Below are 25,170 nucleotides of genomic sequence, written 5' to 3' on the forward strand. Positions count from 1 at the left end.
ACCAAACGTGGGGACATCAAACGTAGGGGACACCAAACGTAGAGGACACCACCTTGGAACATCAAGCCCATCTCAGGAGACCCATCGTGGTGTGGAAGGCTGTTCTGACCCAAACCCTGTGGACCATGAAGACTGTTCCTGTATTTCATCACTAAAGCATTAAAACCAAATGCATTATGCATGCATATAAGTGTATTCCATATAAACATTTAGTTAAAAAAGGTTTTTTTTTTTTGTACCTTGCCTCGTAAAGAACAAAGTGGAAGAGTCTACACACAGGCATGCTCGTGCGTGCTCGCGTCCCCAGATGTTTAATGATACCGAAATAGTCATGGCAGGAGAAAACACAAACATGCATGCAGTTGGAATAAGAAGCAGACAGAGAGATAGCTGGGCCACACTGTGGAGGGGAAAAGGGTGGGGGGGGGGGACTCCTCATATTTTAATAATGATATTTACAGAGCAAATGAAATATGCCAGGCTTGCAAATTTGCGCCGCTGAACAGACAATAAATTATACGTTGTGTGGCAACACGAGCCCAAGGATAATATCACCACCAGTGAGATGAAGACTGGGCTTGGTGGGGGCACTGGAATGAAAAGGCCCATGCTGCTTAAATCAAACGGGCCAGGGGACTGTCGTGTAGGTCCCGTCACCCGGGTTTATCTGCATACATTACTGGGCTAGGCAGGGCGTGGGCTCAGCAGTGTGGTTGTGTGCTGAACACACACCTGTATTGGGGTCTACGTGTCGCTCTCCACCATATATGCGAAGTGTGTGTGTGTGTGTGTGTGTGTGTGTGTGTGTGTCTGTGTGAGTTGAACCTCACTCTGTACATGCCTGCTTCAGCAAACAGCCAATCAAAAGACAGACGGACATGGATAGACAGACCAACGTCCAGACAACAAGCAGCTGTGGCTCATTCCCTGGCGCCTGTCTCATCTCCGCTGACACACACACACACACACACACACACACACACACACACACACACGATGCTTTGGCGTGAGCGTTAAAGTCTGCAGGCGTCTCCTAACAGGCAACACAGGACGCCCGATGAGGACCGGCCACAGCGGCGGGCCCGTAATTGCTTCGCGGGCCTCCGAGCGCAGGCGCTCCCAGGGACACGGACGGCCGTAGCCGTCGTTGCCGTCGCGGTGCGGCTCAGACGCATCGCTCGGGTCCGCTCCGCCATCGGCACCAATAAACACGGGCTGAGAGAGCGGAGTGAGCCGACCTGCTGGTTTTAAGAGTCCGTTAGCTAGCGGGTGATCTTCACGTGGAGGTTCAGGCCCGCGGCACATGCTGGCAGAGCGGACCGGAGTCGTGAGGACAGACCGGGTGATTATTGTCACAAGGGACACATGGAGAAAGTTCCAGTTTTCTTTTTTTTTTTTAAAGAAAGATGCCATGGCTAATACTGCTATTGCTGCCTTGTGGGAAAATCTTTTTGGGAGGTTGCCATGGAGATGGAGCCTTTCGAAAAGGTAATTGAAGGAATGCATGTGTGTAAAGGGTGAGGAAGAGAAAGGGAGAGAGAGAGAGAGGCTCTGGAATTCTCTTCCTGACTCTTGACTTTCCTTTTCAGTGGCTGTGTGAGAATGACCCTTAATTACTGGCCACACTGACCAACACTGTCAGTGATAAGAGGATGAAACTGACTTGTAGATGTAGCTTCAAAATAATTAAAGTACGGTTTACCAAGACACTAGTCAGATGAGGTCCTGGGGATGTGTGATGGTGGGAGCGCTCTTTTAATTACAGAGCTGACAGAAGCAGAACGGAGGACATCTGACACATCATGTGATCCTGATGCGTAGGCTTGGTGTGTGTGTGTGTGTGTGTGTGTGTGTGTGTGTGTGTGTGGTGATAGAGAGGACAAGGATAAATGGGAGCTATGAAAGACTAAAAGTGAGTGACCTGTAATGAGCAGAGACAGCAGCAAGTAGAGGAGAGAGGGACGGAGTGAGAGAGAGACAATAAGAGGGAGAGAAAGAGTGTGTGAGGAAGAGAGAGAGAGGGGGAGACAGACGGAGAGAGGGAGTGAGAGAGCGGAAGCAGAGGTGGGGATTCGGGAGGGAGGGCAAAGGAATGAAAAAGATGAGACAGAAGGAGATAGAGAGAAAGAGGAAGAGACAGGGACAGATAAGGTGAGAGACAAGAAAAGCAGACACAGCAAGATGGTGAGGGAGGGAGGGAGAGAGAGAGAGAGAAAGAGAGAGAGAGAGAGAGCAGCACTGACATTCCCCCTGGTTTCTGTGGAAATACTGATAAGCATGTTTCCTCTCTTATTCTCATAGCAGGGGCAGCATCAGGAATTCATGCGCTGAATACTAATGACCCCGGAACCGCTGTTTTCATTCCACACTGAAGTGTGTAATTTGAACTCTGAGCCTCGCTCAGAACCTGTTCATGAACTCCCTGATCATTTCCTCAGGCCGTTTAGCAAACATAACGAGGGCCCCGCCGAACAAAAAGCGGCCATCGCCGCATACGTTTAATATGAAGATTGAACTTTGGGCGTGAGGGAATTGATGGCAGACTATCAAGACCTAACAGGTCTGCCTGATAATCATTTTGGCGGCGGTGGCGGGGATGAATAATTTATTGTTCTCACCGATCTGCGGTGGCCGCGGCCGTGAGCCCGACGTCCCCGGTGCGCCAAGCCGTCCCGCGTCTGGTTAACACGGAGGACCGAGCTTTGTGGGAGAGCAGGAGACACAGCACAGGCGTTTTCTGCTATGTGTGTGTGTGTGTGTGTGTGTGTGTGTGTGTGTGTGTGTGTGTGTGTGTGTGTGTGTGTGTTTCCTGGGAGTATGACAGGCCTTGACTAACAATAGCAGTGCAAAAGAGGATAGAAGCAGCGTACCGAGTTGCATTGAAATCACAAGCAATGTGCCATGTCAGCTTCAGCTTGACAGGCACAAAATATTAGTTTCTTAGTGCCCTTTCTTTCCGAGCAGTTGCTCATCAGAGAGGGATGAGCGTATTTAAGGAGCAAGCCGTCCGAGCCAGCGTCTTTGATTGACAGGTCAGGGCTAAGGCACGTCGCGGGCTTTGTAGGGCATCCTCGACCCGAAAGGACGTCAGGAGGTCAGACTGCGCGAGGGCTTCGTTACGCAACATCAGACGTTGCGCAAGTTGCGCAAGAGTTTACCGCTTACAGAGGCTCGACGAGGAACGTAACGGCACACCGGCAAAAGCGTTTACCGCGAACGAGCTGCCGATTTTGACATACGCGCGGTCATAAGGGAAGGCTCGGAGCTCGCATATCCGAATGGATCCGCGCTTTGTGGTCTCGGACGGAGCGGCCTTCCGACTTGTGCATTATTAAAGAACCTCGCGCCCGAGTGTAGGCCAACATAAAGGCGGTGTTGATAAACAGGGTGTTTAGCCATTCTGCAGCGCACCTCCAGCAGGGGAGGTGTTGCGCTGCCTGTCTGGGCCTCTCCAGATTTACTCCCCCCCCCCCCCCCCCACACACACACACACACATCCCTGTGCTCCCCAAAAGGCAGGCTCATATATACTAGACCCACTAGGTTGTAATCATTTTTTCACTTTTCCTGTGGTAGTGTGCTGAATATGTGTGTGTGTGTGGGTGTGTGTGTGTGTGTGTGTGTGTGTGTGCGTGTGTGTGTGTGTGTGTGTGTGCGTGCGTGCGTGTGTGTGCGTGCGTGCGTGCGTGTGTGTCGGCTCTGGCTGTTAAGAGGCTCTGGTGGTTTTATCGGTCCAACCCGGGTGTGCTATAGAGCAGTGTGAAGTCTTATCAAAAAGGCCTCCCAGACAAGCCTGCACTGGGGTCCAGGCAGATAGATGGCCATACTGGTCACAGAGGCCCGCAAAGGGTTCACAGGCTGGACACCGGTACAGGAACACCACCTGATATCTGTCACCCATCCCACACTGTGGGGTGGAGTGCCTTTAGCTGGGTGTCAGGGCAGTTACAGGTGAATCTTTACATATACTACAGTTTCACAGTAACGTCCAATTTAAATTGGGAGCCCTTCCGTGATTTGCCAAGGTTTTTATTGTACAAAGATGTACAAAGATGTGTCAATCTACAATTTCGATAATGTGACATTTATGCTGGGTTCACCCAGGAGCTACAGAATTATTAAAGATTTTACATATTAAGAACTAACCTTATATTTGTATTGTTTTATGGTCCCTAAAAAAATGGATATGCAACTTTAACAGCAGTAGTAGTAAAAGGTGCTTTAAGTTCAGAGGTACTGCCACTGTATATCTTATACAATGGGCAATAATCCCACAGTTGCCCAAAGCAGCAGGTATATGCACCAGACAACCAAAGGCAGTTTTAAATACTGCTGATGAAACATGTTGATTTTTCACTCCAGAGAGCTAGCTGGGACACTGGGTTTACCAGTTGACCTTCCTGCTTAAACATGGGTCAGTGTAGGGCACATTTGGACCTCCCATTCTTTTTTAATATGACAAATCATCTCTTTGTGGGATGTATTATTATGTCCTTTCCTTCTGAAATGTGGAACCTGTCAGTTTAAGTACAATTTAGTTAGAACCATCTTTGTCTTTCCCATCCTTGTAGCCTAAGTATCCCAACAATACCTTTGGTTACTTATTGATGGAGTTTATACCATAGATTCAATGCAATTAATATGCCAACTATGGCAAATATGTATAAAGCTTTATATTATATATATACACATTTTATTTTTTTTTTATATTAAGTCATCTATTTCTGTGCTTTTAAGTATAATTTAGATTTCAGATACACGGTATATTAACTATAGCTAGCAGCAGGCAAAAATTATTCCCATAGCCTTTTCATTATATTAGTCATCCCAAGAGTTTTCAAATGAAAGTGGTGTTGAAGCTACACCAACATTGTGAGAGTGTTTTACTGCTTTTGTGATCAAGGTTACGGTGACTGAAACACCTTTTTTCATTTGAATCCAATTTTCCCTGTGACATATCTGGGCACAAATCATTTTGTTAGAGCTAAGAAAGCACAATGAAGTTCCCACAAAAAAAAAAACATGTGGAAATACCAAATGAAAAACAAGATTTTATTTTTAAAGCATAACAGCATGAATTAACCTCTGTTCATTCAATGTCCCTGCCCTTAATTTGCCTTAAATTGCTTTTCCGAACATCTATGCACATGACTGGTCTTAGGAACACGCGAGTGTACCTGTCATCAACTTTCAGACGTAAATAAATGACCTGACAGAATTAATCACGGCGATCGCCGAACGCGGATCAGGCTTCGGCGTGCGGCGTGGGCCCGAAGCCTTCAGTGTTCCAGCCGTGCTGTTTTGTCGCTGCTGAGAAGCTTCTGTCTTGTTTTGTAATTACGTCCCATGTGAAGTCATAAATCTCTGCATCGGCACTGTCGGTTTACACCCACATGAATATTCATGCAGGTGTTAAGTATTCATGAGCAAATGGCCAACCGAACTGCGGCTGAGCCACAGCTGGGAAGTGTGGGACTAGGGAGTTGGAGAGCGAGATAGACCGCACGCTGCCATATCCTGGGGCCCGGCGCCGCTGATCCAGCTCGGCAGCCTGCCGGACGTTTGAGTGGCGTCCTTGGCAGCGTCTGACCAGCAGTTCGAGGGTGGGCCGAGGCCGTAGCGCGTGATCCTCGGAGTTCACGCCTCCCGTCGCCCAGATCCAAAAATTCCCCTCCCCATCCCCCTAAAAAAATCTGCTTTCATCTTAGTATGTGTTCCCCTTCACATGATTCAAGTGGAAGTGGGGGTTTGCCGGGCTCCATCTGGACACGCCCAGCCTGGGGGGAGTGGTGGTGGTGGTGGTGGGGGGGAGGGTGTTTTCGGCAGACGCCGTCAGATCCATTGGAAACAATGGCGCATCGCGGGACGACTCCCCGCGTGTTGTTCATTGTCATTGCAGTCAGCTGTCAAAGTCGTCATCACGGGGGATGATTAGGGCCCGCGCGCCGGAGCTGATTGCAGGCAGCCGGAGAGAGACGTGAGACGGATTAGGCGAGCGCTTGATGAACCGCCAGCCCCGGGGTTACGCGGCGAGAAGAGCGATGACAAGCCGCCAGGCCGGCGCCTTCTCGAGACGGCGACGTCTCGGTTATATTGTGCCGTTCCCAGATGCCTTTCACATGTCATAAACCCGAGTGGCAATCGGAGAAAAGCGCCGGGTGGCGCCTTTCTGAAGCGCTTCTGCGGCGTAATTAGATAGGTCACTCGCGGCAAACGCGCGGCATTTTTTATTAATACCCATATCGCTGCTCGGAATTCCAGAGCAGAGCGGCGTGGCTAGGCGCTCCGCATTCATTTGTAATGCAGAATTAAAGGTGATGCTCCATGCGTTTGGAGCACGGGGCCTATACGCTGCGATTTATTTCGTCTTCTACGGCGCCATTCAGCAGCCCGACTGCCGATCCGTCCTCCGCGCTTTCTCCCGGTGTGTTGCTACTTCAGTGTGGACTATTCTAATAACGTCTTCAGTGTGAGAGTGGCATAGTTATTAGGAGGGGCACGAGGGGAAGAGAGAGAGCGAGTGAGAGATAGAGAGGGAGAGAGAGAGAGAGGATGTGAGCTGTCTTTATCGCCCAGCTGAAACCCGAAAGGCCTCGGCCAGCTGAATGAGAGTGAGATTAAAGGCACGTCGCATCGAGGCGGCATTCAGCCCCTGGAGCCGAACCTCCCTGCCCCCTGCATACTGATCAACCCTTCTGAATAGCCTGGCACAAGCAGCTCGGCCCCGTCCGGGTGGGGGTGTCGGGTGGAGGCGTGGGGGTACCAGGGGGCGTAGGCTGCGCCGATAAATCGCCAAAGCTCTCGGCACCTTGTTCCCTGGTTGGAAAGGGGGCGGGTCAAGGGAACGGGTGACACGAAGGCTGCAAAAAAATAACCATTTATAGACGGTCCCTGCAGGCCAGAGTGCTGATCCTCTGGGAGGGCAATTGCGCTTAATTACCGTGGAGTAATATGGCGTGGAGCGGGCAGCACGTAGCAGAGGAGTCAGCGGCAGCGGAAAAGGGTCGACATTTGTTTCCCGCTGCTCCAGGTCCGCTCCTCCTCCTCCGTTGGTGTGAGCGGTGATCATTCATCGCAATGTTTTGCGTCGACAGTCTGCTACTGGTATAAATAGCTCGTGTTATTAAAGGGAAATAGCTCATGTTATTAAAAGGGATGAAGACTGAAAAGTAGATCCCTGTTCTGAGGAACAGCGTGATTAGACTAAGTAAATGAACTGAGGGAAACAAGGTCACATAGTGAAAATGGGCCATCCCGGTTCTGAGGTACATTCCCACTTGGTAAAAAAAAAAAAAAAGTCAATTAAAGCCATCAAGGAACACACACACACACACACACACACACACACACACAATGCACAGACACACAAATAGATCACATTGTGCCAAGACCACAGAATCAAATTAGTTATAAGCAACTGCTTTTTTCCCTCTAAATAAACAGAGGCAACATATTTGTGCATATCAGTGTGTATTTGCCAACTGTATGCATATGCCTCGCAGCACATGTTTGTACACTCAGACTCAGAGAGAGACAGAGAGAGAAAGAGAGAGAAGTAGAGAGAGAGAATCAAACTCTCAGAAAAGACTCCAGTAGGGCGCACAGACTGGAGCCCAAAAACGCCCTTAAGGCAGCCCTCCGTGTTCCCACCTCGAGCCATGGAATAGCTGCAGAAGCTTCACTTCTCTTCTCTTCAGTGTGTTTGGCCTCCAGCCTGCAGCATAGGTGGAAACCTACCGCACCGTGATGAACCCCACATCCTGCCCTGCTGATCTGCTGATGGAGAAAACGCTCACTCCACTGTAACCTGAGATTTCTCTGACCAACACAAGATTTTGCTCCTTCAGCCTCCCAACAGCCCCTAACACCCCCCCCCCCAAAACACACACACACACACACACACACACACACACACACACACACACACACACACACACACACACACACACACACACACACACACACACCACAGAGGGAGGCACCTCTACATGTACTGTGTGGCAGATGCCCTGTTTACAGGTGAGAGCCCTAACAGCGAAAGCGAATCCGAAGCGTGGCTCGCCCGCTGACGACGCACCATCGCTCCCCTTGATGACACTCGTTAAAAGCATCATTTAAAACCCCCCCGCCAGGACGCAGGGAGGCCAGGGCCATCCAGGCCCAACAATCTAGTGTCTATATCCAAATTTCTATTTGGAAACACGGCTTGTGTTTGGCTGCACTTGCTGAACATCTGTGTAATGATTCAGCTTATTGAAGCGTGTTGAGGTATGAACCCAGAGGTATGAGTGTGTATATATATATATATATATATATATATATATATATATATATATATATATATATATATATATAGAGAGAGAGAGAGAGAGCAAGAGAGGGAGAGAGAGAGAGAGAAAGTGAGAGGGAGCGAGAGAGAGAGAGACAGAGTACAGATAAAAAAAATATATATATATAAAGGCGCTTTTAAGTTGCAGCAGTGAATTTTCAAAAGTAAGTTCAAATTCTTACCACAAAGCCACAAAACACAGGAAATATTTTATTCATGTCATAACTCATTTTCACACAAGAGACTCATGCTAATTTTAGAGAGCTGATTCAATTTTTCAAGCATGTCAAAAAGCCAGTTTTCATTGTCTCACACTTGCAAAAAATAATCAATAAATACATTTCACTTAAAAATAATTTCCATTGACACTGCATTTCATAAATGTTAAACAACGGATGTATGTAACATATATTGTTATCAATATTACGTAAATCAACAACACCGAACATATATCTTAATGACAAAGTTTTTTTCAAAAGCCAAATATAACTGATTTTTATAGAAACACAACTTTTCCAAAGAGCACTCAAAAAAGAACAGTAAATTAATTCTAGCTGTCCCTGGTACACCCCCCCCCCCCCACCAAACAAAAACAAGGTAAATGTAATACTTTCAGACTTTTTCATATTTGTACCATACAAGCAATGTGGTTTGCATTAGACCTTTGAAACAATGTCAGATTCAGTTCTGTTAGACATTGCATGCTGAAGCAAATTTAGCCAACCATGATATTTTCTATTTATACCCGAAAAGAATAAAAATATCTTTACCATGATATATGCTTACTGCAACAGTGAACTACCATTGTACACTTCTCATATCGCAGTAAAGATGCATTCAAGTGCAAATTTCATATCACACTTATTAACAGTTGATTGTAAACTTCACTATATTTCTTGCATCCATAGGGGGTACAAAATGCAAAAATTGAGAACCAGAACACTGACTAGACTCTAGAGAGAAAAGTGATCCTGAGATGTACAGAAAGATAAGAAGGAAAAAGTATGGCCAACCAAATATATCTGGCAAAGAGAGCAAAATCTTGCAAGACAAAACTGATGAATTTTAATAGAACACATCTAGGGGTTGAATAACAGTGTTAAAAATTAGCTTTACTGAAGAGTTCTGTGATTACTGACTTTACAAATCATTGTGAATATAGTTTATGATTGTTTGGCAATATCTGTGAAAAAAGGAATACTTTGTCTTCTGTATATAATGAAGCTGTCTATTAGTAATGTCAGAGGATCAAGTTTACATGTCTGTGGGAAAACATGGCTGTGATTTATAAAGCATCTTACCGTAATTTTTTACTTTTTAAAGAATACCAAAAGAGTCATATACATTTAGAACATCTTTCAGAAGGGAAAGGAGAACAGATATATAACAATGTTCTGCTACTGTAAGGGCATTTAATAGCAAAAAAAAAAACATTACAAAACCAGTTAAATGTCTTGTGGTTATTTTTGGTTAATTTTAAAGGAATTTGGGCATTCAAAAGTGGCCATAGTTGTAGAACTACCAATATTATATATATAAAAATAGATGTTTAAATCATAACATTAATCTAATGTAGGCCTACTTCTAAAGTTCAGACAGGGTAGTTCAGTTCTTTCAGTTTCCGAACTTTATTAGTATTAAAATTCCACTGGTAATTGCAAATCCTTCATTCTGACGATAGGTGACCCACGAAAGGACCAACTTGCCTTGCCTTGGTGTGTTTAGTGTAAAGTTGAATACATCTCTTGCAAGATGTAGACAGTAGACAACTCTTGCAGTAATGCATAAAAAGGCATGGGTGATAATATTTGGTCCTTTTGTGATAGCTGTTTCAGTGGATGTGTTAATACATTTACATGTAGCATATCTAGAGTGGTCGCAGGCTACAGTTTTATTTGACTGGACATTTCTATCTTTCTTAACCAGCATGTCTTGATGCATGTTTTATGTAAGAGATTAGCGGAGGCACGTGGTCTTTGCATCATCCTGGAGGGACCCGAAGTGTTTAGGTTTAATATTAGCCACTGTTTTACTTGTAGGGTGATAAGTCAGCACCAGGGGAACTCCAGTTGTCTGTAAAGCAGACTGTTTCTGGGTCAGCGCATCTGTTCTCTAAACAGGTAAAACATGAGCAAAGGTATTTGCGACTCCCTTAAAAAACACAATGGTGAAAATGTTCACGCATTTCCACACTTATATATGTACATATTTATGTATATTTTACATGAACCATTTTTTGGGATGTCATTGTTCCAACTCTGACTTTAATTAATGTATTTCTAGCGGTGCTCAGGTGGAATATATGCCCACGGTCAGCTGGGCTCTTTGTATACTCAGTTCGGCAAACATGCTACGGTGATATATGTAACTAATATTCTAACCATGTTCAGACAAAGAGACACGTAATAGAACTCTGAGGACACAGAACAGACGTGTGTGTAACACCTCACAAGGCCCTGGACACATCACTCTCACCCCTCCCTTTACCTTCAGTATTGTACATCGAGACCTAATTAATTCAATAAATTGTGCACACCCTAGAAGAGGGTATTGAGTTCCCACTGGTAATGTGTTCTCCCTGCAAGACTTTCTCCTAAAGAGCAGTTGTTATTGAGCTCGGTGTGAATGTGAACAGATGATAGTGGACTATGTGTATTCCATTACCATTTTTAGATTTGATTAACATCCAAACAGACGAGGTCTCAATTCATAACCCTATATGGAAATGCTTCTAGAAGTTTCTGAGGCAGACCAAACAAGGACTATTGGTTTGCCTTGTTTGTTTTTTTTTCAAATTTATTTCACATTCTCATTGCTTCATGCTTTTTGTGGTTTCTTCAAAACAAATAAATAAAGGAAAATACGAATTCTATCCACACAGAAAAGCACATTATAAATAACAAAAGGAAGTCGCCCTGATTCGCGGGGCTATTTCTGCCGTTGGGGTCTTATTCTTGAGGAACACGAGCATCAGCACTTCGGGTCTCTACTGTGTGGCCCTTAATGGCTCACAAAACATGAACTTGTGTGGATTTTTAAAAACCTGCTCCCACTGTCAGTGAGCGTTTGTTTGACAGCTCTAACGGATGGTAAAGGCCACCCTAATATGCCCGGGAGACGACAGACAGAGGGACGAGGAAAATGTGGCATATCAATAATCGTAGTGTTTATTAAGTTGTTCTGATGTGAACCTGGACACAGTCGTTTGTCTTAACAGTAGATACATGTCTTTGTGGACAGCACATATATATTCGAATCAGCCATATAATTCAAGGGACAGCTGCACTTGATGGAAAAATATCAATGGGCAATCTGTGTTGATGGAAAACCAAGCCAAAGGCGAAAATGATGAGACAAGAGCACAGGAAAAGTAGTGTGTGTGTGTGTGTGTGTGCATGCGTGCATGCGTGCATGGAACATCAAGGTCTGTGTGTGTGTGTGTGTGTGTGTGTGTCTGTGTGTGTGTGCATGCGTGCATGGAACATCAAGGTCTGTGTGTGTGTGTGTGTGTGCGTGCGTGCATGCATGAGTGTGTGTGTGCATGTGTGTGTGTGCATACGTACGTGGAACATCAAGGCCTATGTGTGTGTGTGTGTGTGTGTGTGAGTGTATGTGTGTGTGTGTGTGTGTGTTGCATGACAGGCTTTCAGCCACAGTAATGATCTCTGTCTTAATCAGGGAAGGGCAATGTTGCCACCACGAATAGCAAACTCATAAGCATAAATGTAAAATCCCAGTATATATAAATTTTTTTCTAATAGAATTGAAATATATACAGTAGAACCCTGGAACTGATGAATCCGTTCTCAATGATCAAGTTGAATTCCAATGCTAAGTCCGTCACACGAATGCCTATTGATCAGCTTTTTCAACTCTATTGTTATTATCGTTTTCCTCTTCTGCTGTGTCTTTCTTGGGACTAAAACAGTACAAAAAACACAAAAAACAACAAAAATACAGCAAAAGCGTGGAGCACAGCCTCAAAATGGTTTAAAACCCGTTGAACAACAACGGCAACTAACGCCAACTTGCGGCATGTGACCGAAGCACAAACTGTATTTTGTTTACAAAAGTCACATAAGTCGGGTCGGATTCCGAAGTTTTGTTTAAAATTTTCCGTCGAACTCCGAATATGTCAAGTACTGAGGCAGTCGAGTTCCAGGGTTCTACTGTGTGTGTGTGTGTGTGTGTGTGTGTGTGTGTATATATATATATATATATGTATGTACATATATATATACACACACACGCACATATGCGCACGCACATACACATATGCTGTTAAAGTAAAAACAGGTGACCATGGAAAAACTAACATGAGCAAAAAAACCAGCAATCTTGTGCTTGAATGCAACATCTTAGTGCATCAGCAGAGAAAAGATTGCGTGCAGACCTCAGTTTTTAGTGCCTCATGCCAAAGTCAGAAAGAGCACCGTGCAAGTCAGGAGACGGCAACATTTTCTCTTCCTTGTGTAGGAAATTTTATAACAGGGAGCTGACAGCCAACTCACAGAAAGCTGTTTCTGCAGTTGAAGGTGCTGAGGAAAATGAGAGAGAAAAAGAGTGAATGAGAGGAGAGAGCAACATACAGAGAGAGAGAGAGAGAGAGAGAGAGAGAGAGAGAGGGAGGGAGGAGAATTCCTTGTTGCACTGCACACATGTCATTATCCAGCACCCTCCACAAGAGCAGGGAGGAGGAGGAAGAGGATGAGGACATTAAATGAAAGTAAAGATGATGAAGAGGAGAGGAGAACGACAGAGATAGGGAAGGAGGAGACAAGAGGAAGGGCAGAGAGAGAGAGAGAGAAATAGGAAATGAGAGAGCAAGGGAGAGAGATAGACAGAAGTGCTCATGTTTGGAGTGACATGCAGGATATAAAAGCCTTCGCACCACCCCAAACGGCAGCAGCCAGCCATCACCGCTGATCTGCGTCTGTTTAACAATGACAACACAAGTAATGAGAACACTGATAAGTGAGGCCCGGATGCTGAGAGGAACAGAGAAAGAATGACAGAGAGGTGAAGGAGTAGAAAGAGAAAGGTTTTAGAAAGTGAGTTTATTATTGTGTGTGTGTGTGTGTGTGTGTGTGTGTGTGTGTGTGTGTGTGTGTGTGTGTGTGTGTGTGTGTGTGTGTGTGTGTGTGTGTGTGTGTTGATTTGGGAGATGGGTGACCAAATTAACCTCACTCTTGAACTGATGTTAAAAGGATCCATTCATATGGTTGACAGAAGTTCATGTACTCTGTGTCACAAAGCACTTACAGCCTTCTCAAAAATGAGTTTAAGGTGAGTTTAAGGATCTTCCATTTGGGCTAAAAAGGAAAAAGATGAAATTTTCAATCCAGTCCTATATGTTCCATATCTCTGAAATTCTAATAATTCAGTTACAAAAAAATCTATTTTATTTGAACTTCAGGAGACCCTAGTAGCTACTGATGGGTGAGTGGGTAGGATGCTTTAATTACAGATAACAAAGTCCTCTCTGAAATAGGAAAACAAACAAACAAAAAAGAGCTTTTCATTTTTTCACTATTTCACCATAATGCCAGAAATCAGCCCTTGGTCTTCCTGCTAGGCTGTGAGGTTATGTAACAGAACCACTGCATGGGTCTCATCCAGTACCAGGGCAGCTTGCGGTTCAACACACACACACACACACACACACACACACACACACACACACACACACACACACACACACACAGCTTCCTAGTCTTGTTTTACGAACAAAGGTTGCCTAACCTATGTCGTCCCCAGGCACTTGCGTGACACCTCCGTAAGACAGAGGGGAATCTCCATTACCCCGACCAAGACCTCTGCATTGCTGTAATTAACTCTGCCTGCCTTCATAGCCAGTCTGTGAGCTTGAAGGCTAGATTAGATCAGACCTCTAACCCCACTGCCAATCAAAATGAACAGGACTGGCAGTGAGGTAAAGTCCCCCGTGGCTCAGCCTGGGCCCCACACACACACACACACACACACACACACACACACACAGGTTAATCAGTGTGCAAGTTAGAAGGTGACTCCATCTGAAAGCCCCGCCTTTTCATTTTGATGCGTGTTAACTATGAACACCCCACGTGGCATCGATGAGAGACAAATACAGTGTTGTCGGCAGCGAAAGACCCGCAAAGTTCCTCCAGGCACAAAGCAAATACCTCCAGGCAAATATCCAGAGGGAAACACCTGGTTCAGTCTGCTGCGGCAGTGTTTCTGAAGACACACGCATGCATTACGCTACATAGCGGAGGAATGTCATACGGCTCAAAAAAGCTAGCTAATAACTTTGGGTATGTGTGAGTAAAAGGAAAAAACTGCCACTGACCTTCCCAGAGGGCACAGACGGCCCTCATCTCTGTGATGAGTGTATTCTTTTGATTTAGCATCTCCTTTTTTCATTTTCTCTCGTGTGTTCTTCTGATGTTTCTTGCCCTTTCATACCGAAACCACATCACAGCATTGCTGTGTGTTTTGGGGCAGTTGCTCGGGGCGACATTGTGGCATGTAGCTCTAGGTAACAAGCAAAATTAATTCTCATTTAGGCTACAAGTCTTTAGACTGCAAAACATGAAGAGTGGGAAATGAAACGATGTTTAATGTATTCACGTCATCCACAAAGTTATTTACACGTTGCAGCTTGACTTATAGCTGCAGGGATATCTAATGTTAGCGTTAGCTGGAAGCTAACATAAAGGTTACCTTTTATAACTTCAGTAGCTTTGACGTCTCCGTTGAACAGGCCTGGCACTGGGGAAAGGCATTTAACAGTCCTTGATTATAATTGAAGGTTTCTTTGTAATATTCAAGATATTGTAAGCCTTATTTATACCCAAATATAAATACATGCACCAAAGTTGGCTTTGTATGACTAAAAATGAGATATTTGACATTAAATTCAAGTAGACCTACAATGAAACAGAAATGCGACCAAAGTTTATCTGTGTAAAAATGGTAGGAGGAATATATTTTTTAAAGGTGGGTTTATGGCTTCCCCCGTTATAGAGGCTAATGACTCATTGACCTGTGAATATGCTAATGACGTTGCTAGCTGTTATGCTAGCTGGCGTTGTCTCCTGGGATGAGACGCTAGCTACGAGGCTGTTGCGTAATGCGCTCCCCACCTCTCTGTGCGCCACAGGTCAGCTGGCGGCAGGCACCTGCGAGATCGTCACGCTGGACAGAGACAGCAGCCAACCGCGGAGGACCATCGCCCGCCAGACTGCCCGCTGCGCGTGCAGGAGAGGTCAGATCGCCGGGACGACGAGAGCCAGGCCAGCCTGCGTGGACGGTGAGAAGCGCTCTGTGTGAAACAGTGACTTCGGTGGGGGGGGATTTGTGCTGGATATGTCTTTAAGTGCCTTCTGTGCATATGTGTCTGAACGAGAGTCTAATTCAGAGTTTGAAAAGCAGTGTCTGGTCATCACGATCATGCAGCCCGTTCTAATTTCCGCTCCTACCAGCTAGCTTTTGTTATCCATGTCTGTCTGTCTGTCTGGAACACAGGACATATGTGGACTGGTTGGGGTTCCCTGAAGACTAGATTGAGAATGTCCACATTAAAACATGGAGCATTCAGATTTACTGTACTCTTGAGTCCGGAGCACGTCCCAGGGTGAATACAGTCCTGGTTCATTTATTTCCAAGTGGAACGTTAATGGAAAACAAAGCAAGCAAGCAAACAAACAAACAAACACCATCCCTAAAATCTCAGGTTGATGTTTTTCTCTAAGTGGCACGTGTTTGGTTAAGTGTAGAGCGTACACTGTTTTGATATGATGCTGTGTTGTCTACTTGCTGGAGGGCGAAGCTTGTTTTCAGAGGAACAACTGAGGAGATTAATGAAACAGTGTGCTATAAGGACAGTAGACCACATTAGTCCCCACACCATCCACGCTAACTTTCTACTTCAGACCCTTTCAGAAGGGCATCTCTGCCCATCCGGGCAGCTTCTCTAGCCCTCCCCCCCCCCCCAGCAATCATCAGAGGTACGGTCCAGAATAAGCCCACAGCAGTAGGACACGGACCACTGGAGGGGGAGAAGACGAAAGGGAGAGAGAGATAGAGGGAAAGAAAGGAAAACAAATGAGATTTCAATCAGATTAATCTTGTGGAGTGCTCAAAGTCTCAGACCGCCAGTGTTATCACCGTGCTCAGTGGGACACACTCCACATCTCTTGTCCTTCATTCAGAAGTCTTCACCAATCCAGGAGGTCACATTTTAAGCAGGATAATCCACACAGCCAAGGAGCTTTGCTACTGTAATACTTATGAGATATATATATATATATATGTGTGTGTGTGTGTGTGTGTGTGTGTGTGTGTGTGTGTGTGTATGTATAGGGCAATAGGGCAATAGGGGTAAACAACAAAAGCCCAGGGGGCAGAATTCACTCATGTATTCTTGGCAGGCACCTTGCAAATCTACTTGATTTTGCTGGCAGATTCCAGATCTCAGATCCCCATTTAAAAACATGAGGACACCAGGCTCACACAGCTGCCTCCCCTCATCCCTCTGTCAGCAATCCACCAAGCCCGAGAAAACAAACAAATAAATAAATAAAAAAAACAAAACGGATAAAACTGAAAGGGCCTTTCCATGTTTCCAATTATTCGCCAAACTATTGTGCTTGACTTAATGGCTTAATCCACTAGGGGGACGTCGCTGGCATTGTTGGCTCTCACATTGCATAGAGTCCCCCCCCTTATCAGTAATTTCATGCTCCCTGGTCCTTCTTCATCTGTAACAATGTGTCAGGCTGCTGTTATTGATTTCTATTAAGAAGCGAGAGAACAGACAGATGAGCGCTGCTTTTCCCCAGTCGTCTTAAGTGGGGGAGCCACTAGACCTATTAGGAGAACCTGGGCAGGATGAAATGATATCAAGGCAGGAGGTTTGCACACACACACACACACACACACACACACACACACACACACACACACACACACACACACACACACACACACACTGAGTGGTGCAATGATGACTGCTGCCACCGATCAAAGTCCTGGTAGTAGAGGACATTGTGGACAGTGTGGAGGATTCTAAAAGCAGAGACATGGAACTCTTGACTTCGTCCCGGGGCGAAGGGGGTATTTTGGGGCTCGCCGTACATCGTCACGCTGTCGCTGTTTATAGCGGCAAATAAATGGCTCCTAAAGAGGGTGTACAGGACTTTGCTTGGCAAGGCAGAAAATCTGAAGTAAGTATCCAGAGAACATGCTACTGTGGGCTTTAGCTGTCTTTGGGATGCACTTGGGGTCTGAACCCGTTTTAAATCACATATTGAAATGCAGAGACATTTCTGGTTTGAGAGAATTGCAGGAATTTTTAAAGTATCGTGTACACTTTTACTAATACAGCCAAAGGAAACGTGAGTGTGCTGAAATGTTTTGTCCTACAGTGCTAGGACGTTAAAAAAGATGCAAAGAAACAAATGGATTTAGCAATTGTGTGTAAATTTCGTATTACGTTGCAAATCTGTAAAGAGGGGACGTGTCTACTTTACAAATAAACAACCAGAAAAGCAGGGACATGTTCCATTAATAGGGACAATGTCACAGTTGTGTACAGTGGAGGGTTGACTACAGAGTGAGAGTGATTATTAATCGTCGTGATAATTACATGTTCCACAAGGAATGTGTAGAAAATGTTTACATTCAGAGCGGCACCCTGTCAGACGTCTGGCTTGAAATCGTGGGAGAGCGTATCTGGAGTCTGGAGTGGGAGACGAAGCAAATATTCTCCTGCGCTAACACCCAGAGTAAAGGGCTGTGGCATGCTGGCGCCTCAGATACCAAATCATACAGCCGTCTCCAATATATGCAGCTGTGCTTTCTGAAGTGCTTTGCTGTTGACTCCGAGAAGCATGTTGACTTTGAATGCAGCCCCACCGAGCAGAGATGAGCAGGGAAGTGGAGGGTGTCGGCGTGGCCCAGCGGAGCGTGGTACTGTCAGCCTGGGGGGGTCCAGAGAAGGGGGCGGTGGTGTAGGTGTGTGTGTGGATGGGGGGACTTGGTAGGTGGAGCGGGTGGAGGGGAGGGGAGGGGGGGGAGGGTCACGCAACGGATACAGCCAGACAGGATATAAAGCACTGCGGGATTTGCAATAGTGTCATTCCCGAGGAGGAGCCAGGCGTAGTGCAGATGGCGAGCTGGGCTATGTGTGGACCCACAGAGGCCCGTCACCTGGGAGCGCACCGGCACGTGCAGCTCAGATGAAAGGTGGGGGGGGGGGGGGGGGGGGGCAGAAACACCGCAAGGGAAAATACTCCGGAATTACTTGTCGATTGCTGAATCAATCCGCGGTGCTGTGTCAACAATGAGATGGCAAACACTAAAAACACCAGAGCTCAAAAGAAGAAGAAAGAGGGGAAAGAAAAAAAAAACCCTCACTGAACAAACGCGATATGAAAGCGTAGCCAATTCTCCGATGACATTCCAGGCCCTGCACAAAGAGCGATGTCTGGAACAGTGTCAGGAAGTCGAGAGTGACTGTCAAGCCCCACATAATGGTATGCAACCCACACGAAGCCTCCAACCCTTCGCCACTGTTTGCACGGGGTGAGCAGACGTCCCTGAGACTAATGCGGTGTTATTTCTTCGTGTATTGCTTATCAAAGGACCATTGTGGCGGGCTTGCTGAAAGTGTGCAGAGTATATTCATATGGCAAACTGAAATGTAATAATAAAAAAATATATATATATTTTAAAAAATCCCCCCGCGGGGGTTGCAAGCAGACGTGTCATGAACATTAGCATGGAAATAAAAAGGCAGGCACAGCGGAGCTCATTTTGAGACACAGCTTTGCCATCTATTAACATTCACTTGTGCCTTCTTTTCAATAGTCCCTTTTTTTTTATTAATGTGAGTGCACGCAATTTCAACAATGAAGGCTCTGTTGAGACCAGGGTCCAAATGTTAAGTAATTGCTTTTTTTTTTTTTGAGGGAAGCGGAGAAAAGAGAGAAGGAGACGGACAGAAAGAGAGATGGGAAAAAAAGCGAGAGAATTTAATGTAAAGTCAAAATGTTTCAGATTGGGAAGATGTGCACACGGATGTCAAATCCGTAGCGTTTTGCCAGACATCCTTCCACATTATACCTTTAAAATGGTCAGGCGTTTAGGGCATGCCAATTATCATAATTCTATAACTGAATAATACACGCCGGACGGTTCTTAAAAGCCCTCAGCTCTGAGGGCGCCTCGCACACTTTTTTTTTTAAAAAGCAATCACTTCATTTCAGGCTCTTCGAGGGAAAATTCAGCACAGCACTTGTAAGACAATTAGTGGCGCGTCCGAGGAAGCAGCGCGCGCCAGCTAATGCGCGCGTGACGAAGGCGCGCGCAGATGTATAGAGGATGCTGGCCTAATGGATTCCGTTCTAATAAACGACGTTCGCATCGCAGCAGGTCCTCGCGCCAGCGCCGCTTGCTCGCGCCTCAGCAAACCAGGCCACTGCTGTGATGAAGCGCTCGCAGGTGCGGGGGGCGTTCCAGGCTGTTGACTGCGTCAATTATTATCGATGTCCTATTAGTTGCGTTCTCATTTTCTTTTGTTTTTAATTAATCATCAATGAAATTAATCACTTAATGGAGAGGTTACAAACATTGCTGTTTTTTTTAGTTTTTTTTTTTTTGCTTTTCTTGTTCACTGTCATTACAGAAATCATGTTATTGGCATTTTCATTACTAAAACGCGAAATCTGATGTTTAATATATTATTAAGTCATGCATGCATGAGACCTCATGTTTACGTTGGATTAATATCACGAAACACCGTCAGTTTGGAAAAATCAGGAAGCAAAACAACTACACCAAAAAAATACAATGAAAGTAAAAAAATTACAAAACAGAACTGAAGCGGTGTAGGGGCGTCCGGCAAGTGAATTATAAGAGACCTGGCCTTAGTCGCGTTCTGCATCTCAAATAAGAACGCTTTTCACACAGGGACATGAATGAACGCCGTTAAAATTGAATTCTGGCGGACTCGGATTGCACAGAGATAAAGATGACAAATTGTGTGTTTTCAAACCGGGAATATGTGTCATAAATCTAATGGAACACTGGCTAAGATAGAAACCCGAGCGTAGATGGGCTTAGCGCGCTAGTCGTTCCTCGCAGAAGAAACACGCCGAACGCTCTTGCGCACAACCGTGAGGTAGCGAGCCATTTCTAGATTGAAAACCAGCTTTGCTGAGTCACACCCCGCATTAATTTGAAGACATCTTCAAAGTTTTTTCGTATTTGGACAGACACTATGTTTGACATGCTGAGGCTTGTAAAGAAGTAGATAATACCGGAGCCCTATTATAGGGGAGGAGGGGGAACATGTTTAGGGTGGTATGAGCTCAAAAGAACAGACGGTTTGGAAAGGTCAACATCGACAGTAAAGTGTACGGAGGTAAAGGATGTAATGAGTGACCAGCACTGTCTCCAACGCATGTACGGTGCTGTGCCCTGTCCCAACACATTAACAGTGACAACGATTGAGAGAATACAAAAGAAAATGCAATTAGAGAGAGAGAGAGAGAAAAAGTTGTTCCTATGTATCACACCTGGAAAAGAAATGGCTCATGATTCAGTTTTACCATGCATATTACTGACAGACATGAGACTACATTAGCTTTAGCGAGTCTCTAGGCTAGACTCTATGTGCAAGACAAGATTTTCCTCCAGTATTATTTTCTCACCTCAGTGTCCAGAGTCCCTCCCCATATGCCTCTCAAAGTGTTAACAATTTCAGAAAATTACCTTCAACACCTCTCCTCTGGAGAGACTTCCATTTCGGAGTATCTCTTGCTCCATTTCCATCCAATACTCTCTCTCTCTCTCTCTCTCTCTCTCTCTCTCTCTCTCTCTCTCTCTCTCTTCCCCCTTCTTGTCCTACTCTGTTCTTTCTGGGCTCTGACTTTAAGAGGCCATCCTTCTCTCTCAGCCTAGTGGAATGTTAACACATTTTATTCAGTCCCTTGTCCTTCATACTGTTTCTCTCTCTCGGGGTCTCTATATGCCCCTCATCCACCCCCCACCCCCCCACGTTCCTCTGTAACGATGACACCACGCTGACCCCCGGGGCCGCACCTAAATACTGGCCCGATGGTCTATGCGTCGTGCCGCTACCGCGCCTCGTTGCCTGTGAAACGTGTGGCTCTAATTGGATCAGAACACCTCTCCCCTTGCCAGAGCAGAGTGGTCTGAACAGGTTTGCAAAAGGGCTTCAGGGGCCATTAACAATTCCTAATTACTCCAGTCTGCACCCCGGTACCTCACTATCACTGCCACCGTGGGGGGAGGCGTGGACTAACGCCACCGTAAGTGGCCTCAAAATAGGCGGGAAGTATTTTTACTTCCCTGACTGGTTGTGATCGTCTTTTTTTGTCACGCCCTCCACTTTGATCTAGCGCGTTCCTCCATGTCTGAGCTTTGCAGCGTTGTTTACAGCAGCGATCGTTTGCCATGGTAACAGTGGCCAAAGAGGCAATCATCTCAGGCCCGACCGACTTGACGTCCTGACAGCACGCAACCCGGATAAACACACATCCGCCAGACCTGGCATAGCGCCACGCCTGCCCACCGATCCGTCCCCATCGCTGGCCCGCAAATGCACCTGTGTGTTGGCGCTGACGTACCCACTCATTTTACAAGTCAGTCTCTGCGGACGCCAGGGGCGGAGGGGTGGAGAGGCGGGGTTGGGACCCTCCAATCACGGCCCCGCATGTTGGACTGGCGGTGGAAGGCGTGTCGGTTCCGGCGAGAGCCACGCCTTGCCCCGCGTTCCGGGACGCCGCACACGTGCCTGAACGTGACAGCGGGCCAGGTGCGGCCCCCACGCCCCGTCGCAGTGATGTAACGTTGCTGCGTGCAATTCGGTGTTGGCGGAAATAAAAATAACAGGTCTGTGATGATTTTTTATGCCCCCCATTAAAAAAGCAAGAGGAACAGATGCATGTGTGTGAGCCCAACCAAGCAGAGGCCACTGTATGGTGACTGCAGTGATAAAACACATAATTAGGCAGTGCTGAGCTGTAATACGTTGTCAGGAGTTCGATGTACATAACACTTTTGCTTTCTAATAAAGCCATAGCTTTTTTTATTATTATTATTTCTTCATGCATGCGTGTCTTATCTCATCTCGCTATAACGAGTTGCTTAGTAATATCTACAAGCACGCTTAAATAATTCAAGGATTCTGTGGCTTTGTGGTCCACTCTGCCTGTGATTGGCATGGCTGCTCTGTACAGCTGTAGCCAGTGGCCTAAGCAGAGTGAGTGAGTTAAGGGAGAGAAACGCAGTCCGTCCCCTTCCAGCGTCCAATCAGATACACACGGGGGAGCGTGCTCTCTGAGCAGGGAGGAGGAGGGGGGAAAAAGCATGAAAGAGCACGGGAAAGTGCACGAGAAAGTGCACGAGACACAGGAGGGACCGAAATCAAGAAAAGGACATGAAGAGGGAGAGAGAGGGGCCAGGAAAAGTTAAGACACCCAGGGACCGCGAACGAGTGTGTGTGTGTGTGCGGGCGCGCGTGGATCCGTGCGCGTGTGGTTCCGGAGGCTCAACTGCAGTTCCTGCTCTCGTCTTAATTGTTCGCCGAAGCCCTGCGGAAAACTGGAAGTGACGGGAGCCTTTGTCCTTGGGATGGTGAGCGCAGCGGTAATAAAAAAGGCTCCCCGGGTCACCGGCGAGCGGCGGGCGTGAACGCGTCATTATCCCAGCCTGCACCGGGCCCGGGAACTACGCGTCACCTCGTATCGCACGGTCCAATGAGAGGGTGTTACGCCAGACTGCGTAGTCTGGAAAAATATTATATCAACGCGGCGGTGACAAGGATGCGCGTTGGGGGGGACGAATCTGGGGAAAAAAAAAAGGAAGAAAAAGCAAAGGCAAATGAATACAAATGGGGGCCGTGGAAGTGCGGTGGATCCATAAATCAGATATGGATTAATATTGCAGTCTTCTGCTCCGCTCATTATGGTAGAGAGACTCAGAGTGAGGGCCAATAACAAACTCAGTGCTCCCAGTGCTAAGTTAATCGTGTGCTCCGTCAGTGTCTGCCGGGTGGAGATAGATTGGATGGTGCTCCAGCAGGAATTCGTTGGTGATCAGAGGGTGGAGGAGATGGCGGAGTGCTCGGTGGGGTGGCTTGAGCGTAAAGGGCTTTAGGACGTGAAGTTCACGCGGGCCTAGCTGGCCTTCGGGGTGGATTAACCCAGACGCATCACTAGGGATCGGGGCGGAGATAAACCGGCGCCGTGGCCGTAGGTGTGGTTTTACAGAGGCGACCCCGGGCCTGCGGGCTTTCCGACAGAACGCTGATAAAAGCCACAAAGCAGTGGCGGGGTCTGAGAGGGCGCTTGCTTGGGGGGTTGAGTCACACGATGCGGCTCTGTCTTTGGTTCGCGCGCTCATCTCGGGGAACGTGACTCACTCGTCAGGCTGTGTTCACAAATCGCACATGTTCACTGAGCACGGAGCAATTAGTCCTGCTTGGCCAGTCACTGCCTCTTCCGTCGTCACGAGCTTGACCCGCACCTAAAAATAAGCAGCCCGCAGAGATAACCCGGTACTGGGGGGGGCGATGTCGATGTATCCAAGAAAAGATTGACGCATAGCCAAGGACTTCAGCTGCAAAGCGGCCAACCAACAGCCCCAGTCATCTGGAGGAATTACATCCCTCATTAATATTAATGAGTGCATTTGCATTGCACTAGCACGCTACTGATGGGTGACAGGAACACAAGCCTGCGAGGCCGTGTGAAAGAAAACAGCGGAGGAGGGTCGTTTCTGCGTGCAGTGTGTTAAATGCCTGGCAGGCTACATCCTAAGGGGCATTCCCCATTTGCACTGCCTCGCAGGCTTTGTGAAGCCATTAGGAAACAAGAAGCCACCATTTCAGCTCTTTTAGGGGATGAAATCAACACGGTCACATAATTCACAGCCTAATTATTTAAAGTAAATGAGAACGGCGGTGTGGGTTACAGGCTTGTTTCGAAAACAGATTCGAGTTCGAATCTCACTGAGGACGTCTCCTCACGTTGCTGCTGGTGAGGGCTAACGTGTTGTCTCAGCCTGACAACAAGCCCACAGGCACGGCGCTTAGGGGAGCGGGCCTCCGGAGGTTCGCAGCGAGCGCAATTTCCGTCACTGTTTTTTTTATGAAATCTCCCGTAACGAACGTCCGTTGCGTCCCGAGGATCGCTCAGGTGGCTGACAGCATCACCATTGGGAGAGCCGTGCTTCCTGTCAGCTCCGTGGAAAAGTGTGGGTCTGTTGCCAGGGCAACCGAGGAACACGTCTGTGATTGGCCGAGGGGGCAAAAGACTGCTGTCACTAGACGTTTCTGCAAAAAGGCTTTTCTGGCAACCGTCACCCCAGTGACAGACCTTCTTTGACTCGGTTCTACCAGAAACAACGCAGGGGGCTGCAGCACAATGACGTAGCAGCATGGCTGTGATTCAGATCAGGCTCTTGTTTTGCATAGTGATACGGGCCGAACCAAAATAGCACTCGGGAAGGACGGGGCCACGCGTGTCAGGGAGGGCTCGGCCGGCGCACGTGCACTTATTTTGGTTTTCTGTTTTTAGCTGAGAGAGCACTGAGACCTGGTGACATCAGCGAGCCCCTTGACATTTGACACGCCGTATCAGAGGTGTGAGGCGGAGGAGCTGAATTTATTTCTGTGTGATGGTGAGGAAGTCAGAGGCGGAGAGGAGTTAGACGGGAGGAGTAATAGAGACGGCAAAGAAAAGGCGGAAAGACAGGGTATGGGAAGAGGGAATTAGACGCGGTGTTTGTGTGACAGTGAGAGTGAAGGAGAAAGAAAAACACATGTAAGC

The 25,170-nt window shown here is 46.7% G+C and overlaps 1 protein-coding gene across 3 annotated transcripts in view; it reads left to right on the top strand.

Annotated features, from left to right (window-relative positions):
- Positions 1 to 25,170, top strand: part of LOC143514037 (chemokine-like protein TAFA-5) — an 85,341-nt gene that overhangs the window by 40,806 nt on the left and 19,365 nt on the right. For all 3 annotated transcript variants that reach the window (XM_077004776.1, XM_077004777.1, XM_077004778.1), the window contains exon 2: positions 15,474 to 15,623. In XM_077004776.1, coding sequence (XP_076860891.1) covers positions 15,474 to 15,623 — 150 coding nt within the window. The remainder of the gene's footprint in view (positions 1 to 15,473; positions 15,624 to 25,170) is intronic.

Source organism: Brachyhypopomus gauderio, chromosome 5, assembly GCF_052324685.1.
Source record: "Brachyhypopomus gauderio isolate BG-103 chromosome 5, BGAUD_0.2, whole genome shotgun sequence".
In the NCBI taxonomy this organism is placed as follows: Eukaryota; Metazoa; Chordata; class Actinopteri; order Gymnotiformes; family Hypopomidae; genus Brachyhypopomus; species Brachyhypopomus gauderio.